The sequence below is a fragment of the Podospora pseudocomata genome, chromosome 3 (genome assembly GCF_035222375.1).
Source record: "Podospora pseudocomata strain CBS 415.72m chromosome 3, whole genome shotgun sequence".
In the NCBI taxonomy this organism is placed as follows: Eukaryota; Fungi; Ascomycota; class Sordariomycetes; order Sordariales; family Podosporaceae; genus Podospora; species Podospora pseudocomata.
Window position 1 is genome coordinate 2,670,930 of NC_085887.1, and position 20,089 is coordinate 2,691,018.

Consider the following 20,089-nt stretch of genomic DNA (forward strand, 5'->3'; position numbering starts at 1 on the left):
CCCGCTTCACATCTCGAAGGCGTGGGCCAGCTTTTCGGGCGCGTAAAACCTAATCCACGATGTCGGCCATCTACAATCTCGAGCCACAACCGACGGCGTCGGCCATCATCCACACGACTCTCGGCGAAATCTCAATCGAACTGTTTGCGAAACAAACGCCATTAACATGCCGAAACTTCCTTCAGCTAGCACTCGACGGCTACTACGATAACACCATATTCCATCGTCTCATTCCCGGCTTCATTCTCCAAGGTGGTGATCCGACTGGGACAGGACATGGAGGAGAATCCATCTACGATGGCGGCGCATACAGCGGTGATCTGGATCCATGGCCAATGGACCAGCGAAGAGGACAGAACGCCGGCCCCGACGGCATCAACTTCAAGGATGAGTTCCATTCGCGTCTCAAGTTCAACAGGCGAGGATTGCTAGGCATGGCGAACGAAGGAAAACCGGACACCAATGGCAGCCAGTTCTTTTTCACTCTCGGCAAGGCTGAAGAGTTAAATGGGAAGAATACCGTGTTTGGGCGCGTGGCGGGCGATACCATCTACAATTTGGCCAAGATTGGCGAGTCGGAGGTCAATGACGAGCGGCCACTATATCCGATCAAAATCACCCATATCGAGATCCTCATCAACCCTTTCGATGATATGAAGAAGAGGGAGAAGAAGCTACGCCAGCAAGTAGCAAAACCAGCTCCCGTGGAGAAGAAGCAGAAAAAGAGAAAGCCAGCCAAGCAGTTGTTGAGCTTTGGAGACGAAGAGGGTGAGGGCGATGACCTGCCAGTTCTCAAGAAGCCAAAGTTCGACACAAGAATTGTCATGGATGTAGACGAGGAACCGGCGCCAAAGACGATGCCGGTCAGATCTTCAAAGAAGGACTCAAAGCCGACGCGCAAGGATGATGTGAAAGTCCGTGTGACAAAAGAGCCACCAAAGAACCGAGCGAGGAGTCCAGATCGTCCGGAGCCTGTTCCGTCAAAGAAACAACGGCCAAAGGTTGAGGAAAGTGACAGGTCAAGTCCCGAACCGGAAGATAGCAAAAAGAAAACCTTGCTGGAAAGGACTAACGAGGAGATTGCTGCCGTCAAGGCTTCGATGAAACGAACAATTTACACCGAACCGGTGCAGGAGAAGAAGAAGTCGGCCTTGGAGGAAATGATACCGGAGACTGCAGTGCGTGGGAGGAAACGGAGACCGGGCACGCAGTCTGCAAAGGAGGAAGAGGAGGCTCTGGCGCTTTTGCGGTCGTTCAAATCAAAGCTGGAGCAGGCACCAGTTGAGAAGTCGACAGCCCAGCCAGCTATCAATTATGATGGTGATGATGAGGAGGGCGAAGGAGAGGTTTGTGATCTTCACTTCATTGCCCATTGCCAGAGCTGCAAAGCCTGGGATAAGGAAGAAAAGGAAGAGAGCGATGACGAAGGGTGGATGTCTCATCAACTCAGCTTTACTGCAGATAAGCTTGGAAAGGATCTGAGCTATCGAAAAAAGGCGGAAGAGGAGCTGGTTGTTATTGACCCCCTGGCAAAGGCGCAGGCTCTTAAGGAGGGCAAGAAGTCTTCTCGGGATTCGCGGTCTGGGGGCTCATCTTCAAGGGCCTGGAACCGGGACCGGGAGCGTGACCGGGCAAGAAGATAGTAGAAGGAGCAGTCGCTATCTATCTGACTTATGATACAATTGCAATGTTCTTACAAGTAGAGGAAGCCAAGCATAAGAGAGACTGACCACCAGTCGGATGGTAACCATTAAGAGATACCCACTTTCTATTGTCTAATATCTCCTGTCACCTTCCTCCATTGTTCAGTGCAAAGGTAGTGATGCCCAAGTCCCGTCCTATGTGTCCCCATGGTGCCATGCCTGTCCGGAACAACAGCTCCGCGAGCCCCGGCCTCAATGGGGTTTTATATGGGTCTTCATGTCATGGTGGCGTGCTCATTCTCCATGCGAACTCACATCTGCTGTTGTTCCTAGCCCAAGAACTGCTCAGACATGGCCTTTTGTCTTGTTGTTTTCGAGACCGAGAAGGGAAACTGGCTTGGTCCCACTTGAACGGTCTTACAACTGCAACTCATCTCTTGGCATTCAATCCAAGGTGTTCTACGATCCGTATCGACAGTGAGGCCAAAAGTTTCCTGACAGCTCCCCAGGTATGCACGGCTGCACCACTGACAGGCATTAAGGCCACAACTTCAGACTACGCATAGTACCTCATAACGGCGCTGTCAAACTTAATTGTCACTAACGTCTTTGGAGAGAAAGTGTCCAAAGCCTCACTGCCGCTGCCACCGCCTTGAGGTCCTCCTTCCAAACGCCCAGAAAAAAAGAAGCTGTCTTGGGTGACAGGCTGGGACGTCGACCCCGCGTGTGGAGACAGGACGTTATCTGTGCCACCGCTGATTGGTTCGGCAAGCGAGAAAATCGGTATGTTTGATCGCGATCGCACCGGCAAAGCCCACTTCATATGACGGGCAAGTGAGCCTTCATCACCAGCAAGTGGCCTTACACCGTGTCAAATTTATCTAGCAAAGCCCAAACCTTCCCACTCGATCCTCTGCCGCTCTGCGCCCTGAGCATACGACCCCAGTGAACTCCTCTCCAAACTTTTTCTTGTGAGCCCTCTCAGCGACGTCTTTGAGGCACCCAGACGTGACCAGAAATCAAGCAGCGCGGAAGCCGGCGACTGAGACCCCGACGCAAGCCATTGTTCAGCAGGAACCCTGCCTTCGAGGCTTCAGCATCTACCACATAACGACGCCCATTGACATATCGCGACACCGCCGAGACACCTCACAAGCCCTATTCAGAACCCAGCGCCGAGCCAGACATCTATCTTCTCCGCTTTTGCGACACTCTCGCAGGCCCGACACACACACATTGCCATTGATATCGCGCCGCGGAACAATAACAGACCCGCGCGTGGATCAGGTGCCTGGACCGCCTCTGCCTTTGAGCAAGCTGTTCTCCGCTTCGCAGTATATAACAGATTGAGTTGAATAGAGTTTTCTCTCGCTTGTCTTCCCTCCGACTAGATCCATCTCCCTCTGTGTGCTGAGCTCGCTGGTTTCATCAGAAAATCGACCGGATTCAGCAGTGCTTCAAACCGCCCACAACAAGGAAGACTACAGCCTTGGCCTCAGCTTCTTGACGGCCTTTTGCGAGAAAAAAAAGTCACCGAGGGCTGCAGCCACCACGCCGGCCACAAACTTAGGGCGAGCCTAGCTTAACGGTCAAGAACCGCCATTTGCTATATCGAGGGGTGTCAAGCAAACCCCAATCGGCTGGGCGCGCGCTCGCCTTCACAGTGTTATGTCTTCGCCGAACAACCCGAGAAAACGACCGGCCCCTGGCGCCTCTTCGATGATCCCGATCCCCCCAGTACAGCAGACATTTTCGCCTGTCCAGACGGACCGGTTGTTTGGGTGGAACGGAACAATGGATGGAAACGGCTTCGTCGACTCGCCAACGACAAACGTCAATCAGTTCATGATGCCGACATCAGGCGCCTTTGCGCAGCCAATTGCGGCGCCTTCAAACGCTCTGGCCCGCCGAGGAAACAGTCGCGCTCTTGTCCATTCGGGCAACAGAGGCCACTTTGATCAGGTGGGGGAGCCGTGGGCGAACGGGTTTGCCGAGGATGCTCGGTATCTTCAGACGAATTCGTCTGTAGACGAGCATGATAACATCGAGCTGCTAGAGGAGAAGGCTGCTCAGGCGAAGAGGGAAGCCCAAGCCAAAAGGAAACAGATCCCCCCGTTTGTTCAGAAGCTGAGCAGGTAAGCGGGCCCTTTCATCACTTTGTTCACGTTGCAAATTGCTAATCTTTCGATAGCTTTCTCGATGAGTCTAGGAACACCGACCTGATCCGCTGGTCTGACAAGGGCGATTCATTTATCGTCTTGGACGAAGATGAGTTTGCCAAAACGCTCATCCCCGAACTCTTCAAGCATAACAATTATGCTTCGTTTGTGCGACAGCTCAACATGTATGGGTTCCATAAGCGGGTCGGGCTGTCCGACAACTCGATGAAAGCGAGCGAGCGGAAAAACAAGAGTCCCAGCGAGTACTCAAACCCGTATTTCCGACGGGGGCATCCGAACCTGCTTTGGCTGATCAACAAGCCAAAGGGTGGCAGCAGTAAAAAGAAGATCAAGAAGGAGGACGGAGAGGCGGAGAGCGAGGAGGACAACAATACCGAAGAAGCCTACGGTGTTCCAAACCATGGAGCGTCACAGGGCGGCAGGGCCTCCGTTTCTCACGAAGTCGGTCCGCTCCAGAAAAAGGATCTGATACAAGTAAAAAATCAGATAGACAGGATCCAGCAGCAGCAACTCGCGATTTCGGGCATGCTCAACAAGATACGGCAAGATCACAATTCGCTTTATCAGCAGGCGGTCATGTTTCAAACCATGCACGAGCGGCACGAAAACTCCATCAATGCCATTCTCAACTTCTTGGCCAATGTCTTTCGAAAGTCGTTGGAGGAGCAGGGTGGGGTTCAGAGCGTCCAAGATCTTTTGGCCAGCATCATTCCCAATGCTCAAGGTCACGGCTCCACAAACATGGCCACGGGAGGCGTGGTGGACTTGGGCGGCTTCGTCAACCAACGGGCTCCCAACGTTGCTGGGTCGGCGACGCCAAAACGTGCGCAGCGTCTCTTGCCTCCTGTCCCACATCACCAAGCAAACAAGACCGTGGTGACATCCCTGTCTCCGTCCCCAACACCCTCGCCGGCGCCCCAGACTTCGTACAACACTCGCATGTCTGGGACTGTCACCGAGGTGTTTGATACCTCGCCGGCTGACACCACCTCGACCTCTGCCTATATGCAGAAGGAGCTCCAGAACAACCCACATGAGGGCATGATGAAGATCATCCAGGATACCAACGCCGTCAACGTCAACAGCACTGGCATCGACCTCCCCAACGTCGCCGCCACCACTCCGGTCACAGGCATGAGCAACGAGAACCGCAACAAGATGCTGAGCATCATGAACAATGGCTCTGCTGCGACAACCCCGGCCGCGTCCATGAACGGCGGCGGTATCCCATCTGTCTCTAGTCCCGGCGGTGTTTCCTTGCCCGCTGCCAGCCCACAGACCACAGCCGGTTTATCGCTTTCTCCCATCCTCGCCTCGATGCCTATCCCCCCGCCGCTGCAACCACTCCAGGCGACGCAGCAAGAAATCGACGCGCTTCAACGCCTTCAAGCTCAGCAGGCTTCTCAGCTTGAGAACCTGACCCAGTTCCTCGGTCCGCTCAGCCCCTCTGGCCGGATTCCCGGTATGGACGAGAACGGCAACGTCAACACTAGTTATTTCGACTCTGTCGATTTTGACCAGTTTGTTGATAACAATGCCTTTGCTAACCAGACCGGCTTTGGGGACAATGAGTTCAATGGGTTCAACGCGGGTGGTCATCCGGATGAGTTTAACTTTTCGCTGGATGCTCCTGGTAGTGGGGCAGAGTTTGGGGGTGGTGGTATTGCGGGTGCGGATAATGGGATGTTGGGTGGTGGTGGGGGTGCTGGGCTGGGGATCAATGGGCAGGATGGCTTATTTGATACGGGGAGGGTGTTTGAGACTACTTCGGCTACTAATAGCCCTAGTCCAGCCGGGACGGAGGAGATTACGAGGAGTGAGATTGGGGGGGTTGGGAACGGGGTGGTGACGGATAGTCCGGAGAGGGATCCGAAGAGGAGGAGGAGGGGGTAGAATCACTCTTACATTTCGTCGGAGGATCATGAGGAGGAAGGGATGGGGTGTGGGTTTGGAGGGGATGTGTTTGGGGGACTTTATTTTTGAGGCCATACGACAAGTGATGTAGGCTGGTGAGGGAGTTGGACTTGAGGGTGTCGACTTTGCTAACCTACCTGGTGTTGTTAAGGGGGGGTTGCAGACAAGTCATAGATAGACTTGTCAAGGGACGTAGCCATATTGATCCCGACGGTACATGCCCAACATAAACAAAAACAAAACAAACACAGAAAAAACAAAACTCTGGTGGAAGGATACGTGGAGGAGTAGTGTTTTTCGGATTAGGGATTAGGGGTAGGTTAGGGTTAAGTATGGTAAAGGGGGGGTTATGGCGCTGAGGGGCACGGAATCATTACACCAACCAGCACCTCACCTTACCCACTCACACAATCATTGGGAAGGAATGGGGTTGGTTGGTTGGTTTGGGATGATAATGATGATTTCTGGGGTTGGTTGGGGAGGCTTTCTATTGTGTTTTATTCTTGCTTTTTTTTTTTTCATGGTTAGCAGTTTTAGATATCCTCCTATGGTTTTTTTATATTTCTTTTTTTTTGCCTTTTTTAAAAACCTACCTTACTCACTCTCCTACTCGGTTGTTTGGTTTGCTTGGTTTGTTAATTTTTTGTCTCTTTACTACATAACACTTCACATTTGCATAAAATGGGGATTGGATGGGGATGATGGGGAAAGTGAGTATGACTTTATGAAATAGCTCAATAAAGATGGCCTGGTGAGATGAGAGTAAAAAAGGGAATTAGAGGTGTGAAGTATGTGTGGATGTGTGTATGTGTGTGTGTGTGTATGTGTGTACGACTAAACCGAGAGAGACAACATTGGGCGAGTTGGCTGGTGATCGCTTCACTCTGTGTATGTGCCCATATGTGTTACTTTGCATCTAAACACTGATAAAATCGGATGGATGTCTGGTGTTGGGATATCACCACTTTAAAATCATCTTATTCTCCTCCATTAAATTCCATCCAACTAATCCTTCATCATCATCATCACCAACCTTGTTGCGGGTGGCGTTGTTTAACTATAGGTACATATACATCCAAACCTCCCCCTCCTTCATTTCCCCCGAAGCTGACAGAAGAAATCATCGTCAGATCCAAAACATAGGGGGTATTCCCGTCCATTTCAGGACATCAAACAAATCCATCATGATCCCAACCGTTTATATAACACCATGTCATCAGAAACATGACCCCCTCCCCCTCTTTCAGGTTTCAACGCCTTCCAAATCACCCCAACAATAAACTCTCTGGGCCACCACGCCGAGTGGCCCATAGGGACGTCAGTTAGTCCATCTAGAGCTCCCATCGCTCATTTGGGCTATAATACTACCCCCACCATTGAAGCGATGTATTTGGTCAGTGGCTAGAGTAGAGCGCAATATAAAGGCTTCTTCATTCCCAGTAATCTGGGTTCAGGCCCTTGCGCATGGTGTACTGGGGCCTCAAGGTCCTTTTATTCTTTTGTCGTTGTCAAAGCGCTGTGGGACTCTTTTTTTATCCGAGAGCTGTCTCTTCCGAACGTCAGACGGTTGTCTTCGTAAATATCTCGTTGAGCAACGGTGACGGCGTCTTAGTCAAGGTGTAACTTATTTGACGCAAAAAATTCGTGTGATACAACCGAAAAGAAAGAACGCGACGCGAGTTCAATCCAGAGGGCGATGGATAGGTTGAATCCGGCGGTTCGTCGCTCTTCGTTTGGTGCTTCCCGTTTCCAGCCATCCATCTGCTGTCGGCCGTTATTCGATCAGCATCTTCTTCATCCCTCCAACTTCGCACAGCCCCAGATACCGAATGGCCTCCCTATCGTGTGCCAAGATGATCGTTCGATCCGGCAGCTTTGGGTTATTTGGGTCGACATGTGAGGCGTCTTTCGCTGCTTGCTCAATAGCATCCATTTCCTCCTTGCAAGCCTGTTGGTCCATTGGACAAATCACAATTGGTTGCCGTAATGTGATATCGCGGGCAGATGTTAGATGTGCCTAGCAAAAAGGTTAGACAAGAGCCACTGAAAATTCCATGTGCGCGCACCCACCTTGATCGTCAGAAAGAATTCAATTTTGTACAGTATCGACGTCGTCGTAAAGCTGGTGACCTCATATAGCGGAAATCCCGGCTTGCCCCTTTTCACAATACCCTCCGAATCCCTAAGGTCTCGCGCAGGAAACACGAGCCCCAAGTTGGTAACATATCCAGTTTCCGGGATCTTGGTCCCTACCTGCTGCGTGTGTTTGGCGATTTTGCTGACCTTCTTCGTTGGCTCGTCTCCTTCCGGGTTGAATGTGATCTCCTCCTCGATGGCCAGCGTAATCTTTTGTATCGTCACCTTCCGCGCCTTGTTCAGCCAGTCCGGATTTGGCGCGAGCTTAATGTACACCGTTATGGGATCTAATGGCCCATAACTCCACTTTGGCAGCGAAATCCCCAACGTCACAATGTTGTCCGCCGTCACCACCTTGCTTTCTGGGCGGTTGTACATGCCGAATGTGGAGAGGGTGTCGTATCGTTGAAGAGGTATTGGGAACGCGTATCGGTTTTGCATGCTCGAGCCTTGTTGGACTGTGACCACCAGCTCATAATAGGTTTCGGCGATTCGGCTGGCTAGTTGGATGCTTGCTGGAGGAATGCGCCGGTTTACTTCTTCGCCGCCCCGTCCGAAAGGGATGAATATTTGGAACGGAAGATCCATCGCAATCACGCTCTCGGCCTCTTTTCCCGACACGCACCGGAACAGCAGCACTTCCTTCCCTACTAAATCGACCGTCTCTCGTCTCGGGGTGCCCAGATGCCTCCGCGCCATGTTTTCCGCCGCTGGATGTATCGTTTCTCGTCGCTGTAAGCATATGCGAACCATGGATATTTGCACTGGCGCTGTATAGCCTGCACCCGGCCGAATTTCGACTTTGCCTACTATCCTGGGCTACACGATGTTAGCAATGCGCCCTGTCGATTCAACTTGCATACGAATACCAAAAGCTAGGAAGAGGAAGGGGAGCGCACCAGGGTCGCCGAGATGCCCGGGTAGCCAACCAGAAAGCTACTGTTTGGAGGCCCGGATATCCTCACAGTCGCAGCTGTATTATTCATCTTGCTGGTGGGTAAGGCGCCCGCACCGGTTCCAATCAAACTTTACCGTTATTATCGTTTATTGTCGTTCAGGCAAGCCGCGGCGGCCTTCGCCGATCATCAATAACAGGACCGTCCCGCAGACGTCGGCTTGAGGCGATGGGATCGGGCGTGAGGGCTGTCCGAGGTGAGGGGCTCGTCTGGGGTGTCGCCGGCGCTGTTTCGATAAGCTGGGTGAGGTTGCGACAACCATGGACATCACCTTCGGCGTCCGCCGCAGCGAGGCACACTGTACTGGGGTCGAGGTCTTCTTTCGTCGCGTGTGTCGGTGCTGCTGGGAAATGGGCGAAGGGGGGTTTCCAAGGTGGGTGGAGGATCTCTTGCAAGACGCAAGCAACGACGGGTTGTATACGAATGGAGTACGAATGGAGGCTGCTGTGTTGCAGGCTTATTTTTTAGCAGTCGTTGGGGGGGGTGTGAGAGGGGAGGAGGGGGCCAAATGAAAAGACCCCTCGAGCCGCCGTGTGTCTTTGTGTCGTCGAGCTCGGCCGCTCAGGTGCGTTGGTGACTTGGGTGCTGTCTGCGCCGAGATTGTAGCCCGGCGTGTTCCTGCGGGTTCCTTGCCTTTCAGTGGACTCTGCGGCTGGGCGATCTCACAGCGGGATACCGACCCCGGAGTTTACAATGCGACAACCTAGTGATACCCACCTTGCAACCAAGGGCCGAAAGGGAAATGGGAATTCCTTCCAGGTTTCTTGAAGGGGAGCAACTTAGGTATGAAGGTAGGTCCTTTTCCAAAAGCTACTAGTACCAAGGCCCGCCTTAAACTTCCAGCGGTCGGCAGCTATAGTCACGGTCCTATAAATTAAGGAGGGAAGGCTCCGTGTGAGGCAAAGCTGCTAGGTCCGAGATGTGAGGTTTCGAGATCTCTAACAGAAGCCAGCGGCAGCGGGACAGGTGAAGTGGGGGGAACAAAGACACAACGACCCAGGACCCCGGGCAGAGACGACGACAGTCTCAGCGGGCTTGCTTTGCCTGCAGGAGGTGAGACGGCTGAACTGCTGGGCCAGCGGGATGAGAATAGGAAAAAGGTGAGAGAGACTGAGAGAGGCAGCCTTGCGATGTCGAAATCTGAATGCCTGTCTGCCCTGTCTGTGCGAGTGGCCCAGCTACGAAGTAGAAGAGCCAAGTCCAAGTCCAAGCTCAGGGCTGCCGAGAGGTGGGAACCGAAGTGGATCGTGGTTCCTCACAGCAACTTACAAAACACATACACTATCAGAAATCATGACTTGCGGCGGGCGGACGGATCCTCATCAGTGGTTCCTGCAGGACTAGACTCATTTTGCTGACCGATGTGTTGGTCCAAAAGCAACCATCTTGGCTCCAGCCAACGTTGGGAGTTTCGGGCTTCTCTCTAATCATCGAAGTGCGGGGCACGTGTGATGTCCGTTGTAAACTTATGAGACGGTTTAAGCTAATGTCGAGGTGCCGGTACACCAAGCCAAATGATAAGTGACACGAGCCTGGTAGATACCATCCAGAACATAAACAAACAAACAAACATCAGGAAGGCTTAGACATTCGATTGCTCTCCAAGTCAGATGTGGTGTCGTCATGTCCATGTCGAGAACACCAACATGAACATGAAACAAGATGGTGGTCATAGCTCCCCAAGGCATGTGGCTTCCGCCCGCCAAGCTTTTCTGATAGAAGGGGCCCTGTTCAGACGACCGACGTCAACACGGGCCCAGACCCGTTCACTGCTTTTTGTCACAACAAACCTCAGCAAGCACAACACTTGATCGATTCTACCACACCTACCATGTCAGTAACGCTCCACACGACTCTTGGGGACCTCAAAATTGAGGTGTTTTGCGAGGCCGTCCCCAAGACTGCAGAGGTATGTTTTGTCTAATATCTCCTTTGCGCCTTCGCTCCCACTAAACATTTCGTAGAACTTCCTCGCCCTCTGCGCCTCGAATTATTACATCAACTCTCCCTTCCACCGAATAATTCCGTCCTTCATGTTCCAGACCGGCGCGCCCGCTGTTCCATCACCTCCAGATAACCCGAAGGGCGGCCGATCGATATACGGGATAACCTTCGAAGACGAGATCCGACCAACACTTAAACACCACGAAAGAGGAGTCGTGAGTATGGCGAATAAAGGGCCTAACACCAACGGCAGTCAATTCTTCATATGTTTCGCCCCCGCGCCACATTTGGACGGGTTGAACACGGTGTTTGGGAAGCTGATTGGAGACGAGAGTCTGGCTACCTTGGCCAAGATTGAACAGCTGGAGGTGGACAAGAAGGGCAGACCGGTCAAGAAGGACGGAGAAGAGACACCGAGGATTGAGAGAGTAACGTTACATGCGAACCCACTGGCCAAGTGAGAAACAGGATAGGAGGTTGGAGCAAACTACGATGCACGACCGGCATCATGTATCTGCCTAGGCATTCTGCCATCTAACCCCCTTCATTTGGCGCTAAACTGGGCGCCGGCTGGAGTTGAGTACTATCTCACGCACCAACTAGCAACCCAAACGGAAAGAGCGCAAAAGTCGAGAGGCGACGAGAATAAGATGATACCCAAAAACCAAGAAGCAAGACTGGTCAACCAGAAGGCCAGGCAACATAGAGACGCCACATAGAAGCTAGGGGACATTTGATGGAGTCTTGGCACACGGTTGCATATTCCAAAGACAATAAAAAAGAAGAAAACTTATCCTACCACTTTTGATGCTTTCTGTACAATGGTGTGTGGTCGACTTGCCAATAACGGGTTATGTTGGTGGAAATGCGCTGCCTGCCGGGAATCACTCCAGTGTGGGTCATCCATGCCGGAAAGCCTTCTCGCCGCAAAGATACAAAAATTTAGGAGTCAACCGTCCACCAACCACAAAACACAGAGCTTGTGACCTCGAGTGAAGATTTCTCTGAATTTAGACGATATCTTAGCCGCAACGAATACTTTACCGGCGAATCCCACAAAAAGCACACGGAATGGCCCTCGACGACGACGATAACCCCGCCCTTGCGGCCCCTCCTCCCACAGCAAACACAACCACCGCAACCCCAGACGCCCCAGCTGAAGAAACCGCCGAAGACCTCCTCGAAGACGAAGGCGCCGCAGCACAAGACTTCCGTGTCTTTGCCAGTTTATTCAAAAAGAACACACATATTTCCGCGCAGACAATTCGCAAAGGCGAGAAAGACTTCGAGTCCCATGGCACACAACTCCAGGCCGACACCCTCGAGCAGAGTAGAGCTGCTATGCAGGAGGTTCTGAGTTATACTCGCATTCACAGTGGCGCCAATCTTGTACGTGGTTGGTATTTCCCAAGTTGGTGGGCGGACTATGAGGAGGGTGAGGAATGGCAGGATTCAAAAGCGGAAGATGGGAAGAAGGAAAGGAAGCCTTTTGGGCACATCAGGGACAGAGTTGTGATTTTGGAGGGGTCCAGCACGTCTACGCAGAACCTGGGGAGGGCAGTGACGGGACAGGCGAAGGATAGGCCAGGGAGGGGGAGGGATTGGTTGCTTCCCGAGGAAGCGCTCTATCTGGTAGAGAGAGGGTCCTTGGATCTGTGGTGGCCCACAAAAGAGTTTGGTGAGATTTTCCCTCCACCTCCTGCCGCCCCTGTCGAAAGGGAAGCTCCCCAACCCGAGAACACCGATGTCGACCCATCAACCCAACCGACGGGCGCCAGCGAAGACAAAGAAGACGAATACGCCGACGGCTTCCCCCTCTCCCTCCAAGCAGCCTACGCCCTCCTCATCGGCCTGGACGGCACCCGCGGGAAGATCTCGCTCCAAAAATTTCAGGTCTACTCCAATCTCAAACGCTGCGGCTACAACGTTCTCCGCGCTCCTCCTAACCCTCCTAACCCGAATCAGTCCTCCTACCGTCTCAACATTACAATCAAAAACTTCTTTTCCTCCCTCCTCCCCTCTTTCACCCCATCACCGCCCAAATCCGGTCCCTTGCTCAAACCAGGCCTCTATCGCTCCTACAACCAAATCTTTTCTCAACTCTCCCTCATCGAAAGGCACATCCCCTCCCCCGTCCTCCCTCTTCCTCTCCCATCGATAGCACCATATGAGATTCACTTTCTGGTGTGGAAGTCCTCCCAAAAATGGACAAAACTGAGGCATCCAAGCCCGGACTTTTATCTGAGTGTGGTGGATGCTCAGGAGAGCGAGGTGCCGCAGATGGAGGAGATACTTGGGCTGTTGGAGCAGACGCCTTGGGCGCCGCCGAAGAGGGAGTGGGAGGGGAATCATGGGAGGTTGTATGCTAGGTTGAAGAATGGGTGGAGGAATGTTTTGATGGCGGTGGTGGATCATGGGGTTATTAATTATATGAGGTGGGGAGAAGGGGGGTTTGGGCAGGAGAGGATTTATGAGAGGTTTGATGGGAGGAATGGGAGTTATAGGGGTGGGAAGAGAGGGTGGGGGAATCAAGGACGGGGTGGGAGGGGTGGGAGAGGTGGTGGGAGAGGAAGGGGGAGGGGGAGGGGGAGGGGGGGATAGACGGAAGGGTGAAAAGTACTGGTTAGAGCGATGGAGAAATAGATGGGTAGATCAATTATGATACCCCAGTTCAACTATGCCTTGTTGACTTTTGCGGCAGTTAGTATGCGGAAAGCCCTTTTTGAAGGGGCGTGAGAGACTGAAGAGCACCTCGAGTTTTTGAATCAAAGCAATTGGATACTACTCAGGTATTGCTGGTATCCAGAGATACACCAGGGCTAAGCGATTTATGCAGTTTCAAGCCGAGCAAAGTCTATGTCAACAGCTCTGATGCTCAGCTGTATTCTAAACATGACAGCCCACTAGAGCTGTGTTTCCTTTGAAGCCAACTGCTTCGAGAAAAACAAATGTGACACTGAGAACAGGATCCTTATTGACACATTGTTGCACGGCAATCTCATCTCGATATTTGATAGGAAATTTGAAGGTTTCACAACCTAGGTACACACAAACTGCATCAGAGATTGGTAGGTTTGTGCAAAATTAAAGTGAGGTTTGCTGAATGCACAGAGAGAGAGGCAATGTAAATGGGGGATGCCTCCGTCAACCATTGGGAACGGGAGGGTTGGTGGCGAGATTCTCTTCTGACTCTTCTGGGCAGATGCGGGAGGTAGGTATTCATGTTGGGTGGTAGGTGGCTGGGTTATTGGTACGAGTCTGAAAGCTGTGAAGGAGTTGGTTTGACTGAGCTGAGTTCTGAGGAAGTAGGATATAGTGTTTCCGGGATGGCGTGGCTCCTGTCTGCCTATCTTGTCATCTCGATCAGAAGCATTCTATCTTGTTGGACAGGCCGCATGTAAAAGTAGGACCTAGGATAGGCAACTACTGTAGGTCCCGCTTCTGTCGAATCATGGGATAGTAACTCGGAAAGGGATCACATGATGGAAAAGTGGCGTGCTTTGTTTTGTTGGACAAAGTGTGTTTTCGGGGTTGGTTGAAATGGATATCTCCGAGACTGCCGTTGGAAGTGAGTCTAGGTAAGTCAAAGACCAAGAGCTCTCCAAGATAAGGAAGCCATGATTCTTTGGAAACACCGGCTCTTCGGAAGATGACCCAAAAAAAAGACTACATGTTTCTTACGACAACTTTTAGGTGAGACAAATAAAATAGGTAACCTTGAGAAAGCATGGCGTCCCACCCACCTGACGTCTCGATCTTGGAATTGGTGATTTTAGGCTTTGAGAAGTTGGCTGTAGAGATGGCCAATCAGAATAGACTAAGTGGGGCGTGTTCCTTCCCACAATGGGCAACAAGTTCGAGACCGCTTCTGCGATAAAAAGCTCTTTCTCTCTCCTGCCAGTTTCATGGCTTCCAGGTTTTTATAATGGTTGATACAGAGGGGCATCAGTCAAACCTAAGGTCTTGTTTTATCAACATAATACGGTTATTAATTCGTGGCCAGTTGACACGCAAGTGATCAGCATGGTACTAACGAAGAGAGATATCGACGCTTATCACCACACTCGACTTATTATCCACTTATCGCTTCCTTCCTCGATCTTCTTTCGGTCCTACTTGCCTTGGCCCATCACGAGTATCTCCTCTGAGAAAACAGATGACCAGTCGCTGAAAAAAAAGGTGCGAGAAGAAGCAAAGCACACATCGCCTTATTTATCTTGTGTCGCCAGAGATGATGAACGCTTTGCATTGGATCACACTGATGCAACAGACACCATGTTTCAGATGGTTCAAGCCCACCCCTGCAAAGTTGCAGCCCTGCGTGAATACTCAAGTTAGAAGGTGCGAATGCAGGGAACTGGGCCGCTTATGTTCAATTTATCTATTCCCAACAACTCTCCTCCTCTCTGTCTGTCTGTCTCTCTCCTTCTCTCTCGACAAGCATCATTTGACAAGAGTCATTTTCTGACAAGTGGCTTTTTGCCAAGAGGGGCCAGACATCACAAAAGAGATAGATCTGATTGTGAACTTTCATCAATCTGGCATGTGGAACTACATCAGAGAGAGCTATTAAAAGTGGGTGGTATGTTTGCTCGACAGTCTCAATCTCACAATGGCAAGACTGGAACTTGGCAACAGCGTAAAAGCTCGCTTAGTTAGTTTTACTCGATGGAACTCGTGCAATTTGGCTGAAGCCCAGTGTGAATCATCCCGTCATCCATCCTACGCAGGAAGCAGAGCTCGGTACTTGTGATATGTACCTTTTTTTTTTTTTTTTTCGTGAAGTCAGCACCCGGCAACTGAGTGCGAATACACAACACACCCCAGGAATTATTAACCTTGTCTCCCTCGGTTCAATTCCCACCCACCTTGTTATCTAAATAAATCACCTAGTCTGCCCACCGCACTTTCCCTCTTTTCACCTCTTGCCTCTTTTCTGCGACTTTTTTTTCTTTTGTCTCCGCTTCAACTTTATCAGATAATCACTCTCTATCATCAGTAGCAAAGTGTCCCTAACCAAGCGACTTGCGCACCCACGCACTACAGTGAATTTCCCGGCCCGAGTCTCGTGTTGTGTCTCGGCGCGTCCCAGTGGAAAGAATCCGGACAACAAAAACAACTCGAGCTTAACAAACTTCACTGTTTGTCTCTTGCGCTCGGCCATCCAAGTAAGTGAAGGGCTCTCTTCTGGATTTGATTGATCGATTCGCAACTAATATCTTGTTATCATCATCAGCTTCATCCTGTCGACTTGGTCAGCACAAACACATCCACGCGCCAAGCCTTCCCAGCTCAACCGATCCTCTCGACTTGTCGCAAAGTCGGGGATCAGCATCACCTGTTGGGTGTTGCGACAACAAACTGAAGCTTTACTTTGCTGATTGACGTGAGTATTTCGGTTCTTTTTATCTAGTTGCAATTATCATTGCTTTTGTGCTTCTTTTCGTGTCTCTTTTCAAATCACGTCATATACGACAAGGTCTTGCATGCGTGTTCACACTTGGTCAAAATGTTTTTTTATTTCATGTAATGGGTTGAGATGTGGCAACTTTTGTGTTTTCCCTCTGGCTCGTCACTTGCTCAGGTCTTTGGTGGGCTTTTGTTCACGAGCTCTGTCTCGTATTATTCATCTTGGATTGCCACCCAGTTGGACCTTATCCACCAAGATTCATATTCCGCCATTCGTCTTCGTGCCTAAACATCGCTGACTGACAATCCCCAAAAGACACTGCTACATATCAACGAATCACACAACACCCAGAGCCTTGACTGACTATCTACGGATGTCAGTTGGAACAGACAAGATGGAGACTACCGTCTCTGTGCCTGTTGCGAGAGAAGGTGCCCCAACTGCCATGATGGATGAGCCTACATCATTATCGGTTGAACCGCCAAAGCCATCACCCAAGGACGAGACTGTCAAATATGAAGCAGTTGATGGGTAAGTCGTTCCTTCTATTTTCTGTGTCGGTAATTGTGATGGAGGGCAATGGCTGTGAGGGGCATGCGACTCGTTCCTGCCAGTTCTTCTATGCACATTTGCTCTCAGCCAGGTTTTCATTTTTTTTCTTCCAACACAGTCTGTGTCGTATGCGCACGGTATCACAGCTTTCGTGGAACATTTTATTAATTGCTCTCTTGCTCCCAAACTTTGCTTATTTTCATCACGCTGACAACAGTCGTCCCAGTGAGATCAAGAAGCCAGAATCGCCCATTGTTGAGACTCCAGTTCAGCAAAAGCCTTTGGACAAGTAAGTCATCCCCAGAGCCTCAGGAACACACATCAGACCAGTCTCCTCTCTTTCTCTCTGGTCCTGGTGGCCGACCAGATGACGAGTGTCATCGCCAAACTCGATCGGCTTCTGGGATACACTTTGGCTACGAGCCATTGCCTATGATACTGTTGGCTTCGTCAAGCCTTCGTTGTTGCCATCACAGAGGACTTTGAGCCCCCTTGAGCACAGACTTCGAGGTTGGAATGTTGAAGTGAGCTCCAACCTGGCTCAAGTCGCTTATGACGTCTTATGCTTCGCGTCCCTTGTTGCCTTGAGCACGATCTACACAATTTGCACCCCCTTGCCCTCAAAATCCCACTTTTCAACAATCTCCTACCGTGGTGGCTCAGACAGACAAGTGTTTTGCTGCAGTCTTTCTCCTCCGGCCACGGCTCTCGAAGAGCAATTCGTTGCCTTTCCTGGTTTGTATACACTCCTTCAAAGCATCTTATGATACAACCTCGATCACATTCTCATCCTGTCAGTCAGATGTTCTGTTTTTATATGCAGTCAACTAATGTGTCGCTAGACGTACCGAGCTGGACGGGCACAATCTCCAAGAGGACGAACTTCACGAAGAGCTCACCCCCCCACCAGATTCTCCAACAGATACTGCTAGTATTGAGGATCATCCTGACGGCGCTGCTGAGAACCCTGCCGAAGACACGACAGAGGACTTGGTTGATGACGATCTTATGAGTGTCGTTTCGAGCCTTCCCGTCGACGAAACTCAGGATCTCATGAGTGTCGATTCGAGCCCTGTCATTCATAACCTGGAAGACGAGATCGTCGTTGGCACCAAAGCCAACAGGAAGCTGCCTGTCAACCAGGATAAATCCGATATAACTGACGTCAACATGGATCCATCTGCGATTCTTACCGGCAAGCGCAAGCGGACTTCCACTTACTATGCTGACTCTATCCAAGACGACAGCCCTGGTCCTCACGAAGGTCGTGTCAAAGCCCGGCCTGCCAAGACTCATGGTTCTGGAGGCGTCAAAGGTGTCATCATTGGATATTGGCGCGATTCTCAGGTCGAAAATGAGGCTGATAAGCATTCCGTGATCGGCTTCATTGACTCGAGGGATCGCCTTAGAACCAGAATCCAGACAACTACCCGCGACAAACGTCAGGTTGATCAACGTTACCCGATCCCCCCTGGCCCCGGTGGGAGTTGGGTCATCTTCGAGAAGATAGTCTTTGAAGACCACCTTGTTGGTCTCAATCATCACATGATCAAGGAGTTTGTCAAGATCCGCGCCGATAATCTTGGCGAGAACGAGAGCCCCGAGGAGCGCAACACAGCCGACAAAGCAGCTGCCGAGCTCGCGGTTGAGAGAGTCACCACCAACCCTCCCCCCGAAACGGCCAACCAACCTCTCATTGCTTACGGCGCTGTGATACCCGATCCTGCCACCCTTCCCAGCCGTCCCGAGTCCAAGAAACGAAAGGTCACAGGATCCTTTACTTCAGCCCAGCTAGAGCCTGCCCCCCCCCCTCAACAGCCCGCGGAGGCCCTTCCGGGAACCCGGCCAACTCGCATCGTTTTGGGATACTGGAAACAATCCAGTGAAGATGACCCGATTGAGAAGCACGCGGTTTACGGTATCCTGGGTGCTAATGACATGTTCAGGATCAGGCTTGCGAAGGAGACTCGCGATGGTAGAGTGATCGCTGATGGCAACTTCCCTAGTGGGCCTGGTGCACTGTGGATCACCTGGGACGCTCTCGAGTTTGAACCTCACCTCAAAGGTCTCTCCCGCCATGAGGTCAAGGAATATTGCAGGGTTCGCCAGCACCAGCTCGACCAGGGTGAGGCACCTGAGGACCGCGCGCGAAACGAGATACAAGCCGTCCAAGAGGCTCAGAAGCGTGCTGCTTTGAACATCGCCGCGGGGACCTCCGTCACTAAGAACGACGTTGAGATCTCGATCGAGGGAGCTAATGGCGTCACTCATGGTCTTGCTTCCGGCTCGCCTGCCTCAAAGACCAACGAGCCTCGTCGTCAAACTGGGCTCCGCGGCCGACACTCACTCCCTAATCCCGAGTTCGGAGTTGCTAACCGCAAGTCATCGTCGGCCATCGCCCAGATCGAGAGGACTCATGAGCTTGCCCGTCACGGGATTGAAAAGGTTGAGAAGGCGCAGGCTCGCATTGATCAGCGTGCCAGCAGCACCGCCACGCCCCGAGAGTCATCGGCCACCCCAGCCAACCGCAGAGAGCTTTTCAGTGAAAACATCTCTCGCTTGAACAACGTTTGGGCCAGTCAAGAGGCCACACGCATCCGTAACGAGGGCCAAGGCTACGAAGGAGACGTCCTGATGAACGGTACCATCAGGTACGAGCGAAAGCAAACCGGCCCGTTCAAGGGCATTCTGGTCAGCCAACCCTTCCTGATCCAGATAGACGGGGAGGATTACGTGGAGTACCGCGTCCTCACGAAGCCGAGCTTCTAGTAGGACCAGGCGATTCTCTTGCGGCATTTTTTGTTTTTATACCCTGGTGGCTCTGGGCTGGTGGCGTTTTGGGGGGCAGGACTGGGATCATCAATTTGCGTTTTGTTGCGCGTGTTTCTTCGCCTCCTTTTCTATTTGCTCGGACGACTGGCTGTACCTTATTTTTTCCACTTTTTCACGGCGGCTTTTTTGTTTGTTTTACGCCTAGCAGCGCGTATACCCCTTGCTCTGTTTTGCTTCGACACGCACCTAATATTCCTCAAGGCAACAACACACCAACATTACTATGTAATTGGAGTCGACAAAGAGCGAGCGTCCCCTTGCTTTTTAGGACTGTACAACATCAGATATTTGTCTTTGGCAGCCTTTTTACACGCTCTCAACACCGATACCATGCTGCCCATCCTTTGCGACATATCGCTACACCACTTGCTTGCGGGGAGGAGGATATGGGAGGTTAGAAAGGGGTTCTCTACTTGCTGAGCATGGGAAAGGGTTTAGAGCGGCATGGTCATATCAGCTCTCAGGGATCTCGGTTTCTATCGATGGATCTGGATACCTAAACAGATGGGATGGGGGTCAGGT

General features: G+C 51.5%; 6 protein-coding genes across 6 annotated transcripts; 5 read left to right on the forward strand and 1 right to left on the reverse strand.

Moving 5' to 3' along the window:
- Nucleotides 1-59: 59 nt before the first annotated feature.
- Nucleotides 60-1,643, forward strand: CWC27 (Peptidyl-prolyl isomerase cwc27; the record flags this gene model as incomplete). Its single annotated transcript, XM_062889050.1, has 1 exon — nucleotides 60-1,643. The coding sequence occupies one exon, from the start codon at nucleotides 60-62 to the stop codon at nucleotides 1,641-1,643; it is 1,584 nt and encodes a 527-aa protein (XP_062744992.1).
- Nucleotides 1,644-3,311: 1,668 nt separating this feature from the next.
- CTA8 (Heat shock transcription factor) lies at nucleotides 3,312-6,279 on the forward strand (the record flags this gene model as incomplete). The annotated part of the gene is made up of 2 exons (XM_062889051.1): nucleotides 3,312-3,778; nucleotides 3,835-6,279. The coding sequence occupies 2 exons, from the start codon at nucleotides 3,312-3,314 to the stop codon at nucleotides 5,714-5,716; spliced, it is 2,349 nt and encodes a 782-aa protein (XP_062744993.1). The 3' UTR covers nucleotides 5,717-6,279.
- Nucleotides 6,280-6,608: 329 nt separating this feature from the next.
- Nucleotides 6,609-10,396, reverse strand: QC762_307580 (uncharacterized protein). Its single transcript, XM_062889052.1, has 3 exons — nucleotides 8,773-10,396; nucleotides 7,808-8,692; nucleotides 6,609-7,754 (listed from the first exon to the last, which is right to left on the reverse strand). Exons 1-3 carry the CDS (start codon nucleotides 8,857-8,859, stop codon nucleotides 7,512-7,514), a joined length of 1,215 nt encoding a protein of 404 aa, XP_062744994.1. The 5' UTR covers nucleotides 8,860-10,396; the 3' UTR covers nucleotides 6,609-7,511.
- On the forward strand, nucleotides 10,173-11,574 carry CYP10 (Peptidyl-prolyl cis-trans isomerase cyp10). Its single transcript, XM_062889053.1, has 2 exons — nucleotides 10,173-10,738; nucleotides 10,794-11,574. The coding sequence occupies exons 1-2, from the start codon at nucleotides 10,661-10,663 to the stop codon at nucleotides 11,232-11,234; spliced, it is 519 nt and encodes a 172-aa protein (XP_062744995.1). The 5' UTR covers nucleotides 10,173-10,660; the 3' UTR covers nucleotides 11,235-11,574.
- A 270-nt stretch (nucleotides 11,575-11,844) lies between these two features.
- SEN54 (tRNA-splicing endonuclease subunit sen54) lies at nucleotides 11,845-13,374 on the forward strand (the record flags this gene model as incomplete). Its single annotated transcript, XM_062889054.1, has 1 exon — nucleotides 11,845-13,374. The coding sequence occupies one exon, from the start codon at nucleotides 11,845-11,847 to the stop codon at nucleotides 13,372-13,374; it is 1,530 nt and encodes a 509-aa protein (XP_062744996.1).
- A 1,314-nt stretch (nucleotides 13,375-14,688) lies between these two features.
- Nucleotides 14,689-19,504, forward strand: QC762_307610 (uncharacterized protein; the record flags this gene model as incomplete). The annotated part of the gene is made up of 6 exons (XM_062889055.1): nucleotides 14,689-14,952; nucleotides 15,270-15,941; nucleotides 16,010-16,159; nucleotides 16,499-16,714; nucleotides 16,953-17,024; nucleotides 17,578-19,504. Exons 4-6 carry the CDS (start codon nucleotides 16,557-16,559, stop codon nucleotides 19,502-19,504), a joined length of 2,157 nt encoding a protein of 718 aa, XP_062744997.1. The 5' UTR covers nucleotides 14,689-14,952; nucleotides 15,270-15,941; nucleotides 16,010-16,159; nucleotides 16,499-16,556.
- Nucleotides 19,505-20,089: the final 585 nt, after the last annotated feature.

Excerpts from the sequence above, each read along its gene's own strand:
- QC762_307580 (XM_062889052.1), bottom strand. The coding sequence starts at position 8,859 with ATGAATAATACAGCTGCGACTGTGAGGATATCCGGGCCTCCAAACAGT. Across the intron at positions 8,693-8,772 it reads CGGGCATCTCGGCGACCCTG|CCCAGGATAGTAGGCAAAGT; the intron begins GTGCGCTCCCCT and ends AACATCGTGTAG. Across the intron at positions 7,755-7,807 it reads AATTCTTTCTGACGATCAAG|GCACATCTAACATCTGCCCG; the intron begins GTGGGTGCGCGC and ends CCTTTTTGCTAG.
- CYP10 (XM_062889053.1), top strand. The coding sequence starts at position 10,661 with ATGTCAGTAACGCTCCACACGACTCTTGGGGACCTCAAAATTGAGGTG. Across the intron at positions 10,739-10,793 it reads CCGTCCCCAAGACTGCAGAG|AACTTCCTCGCCCTCTGCGC; the intron begins GTATGTTTTGTC and ends AACATTTCGTAG.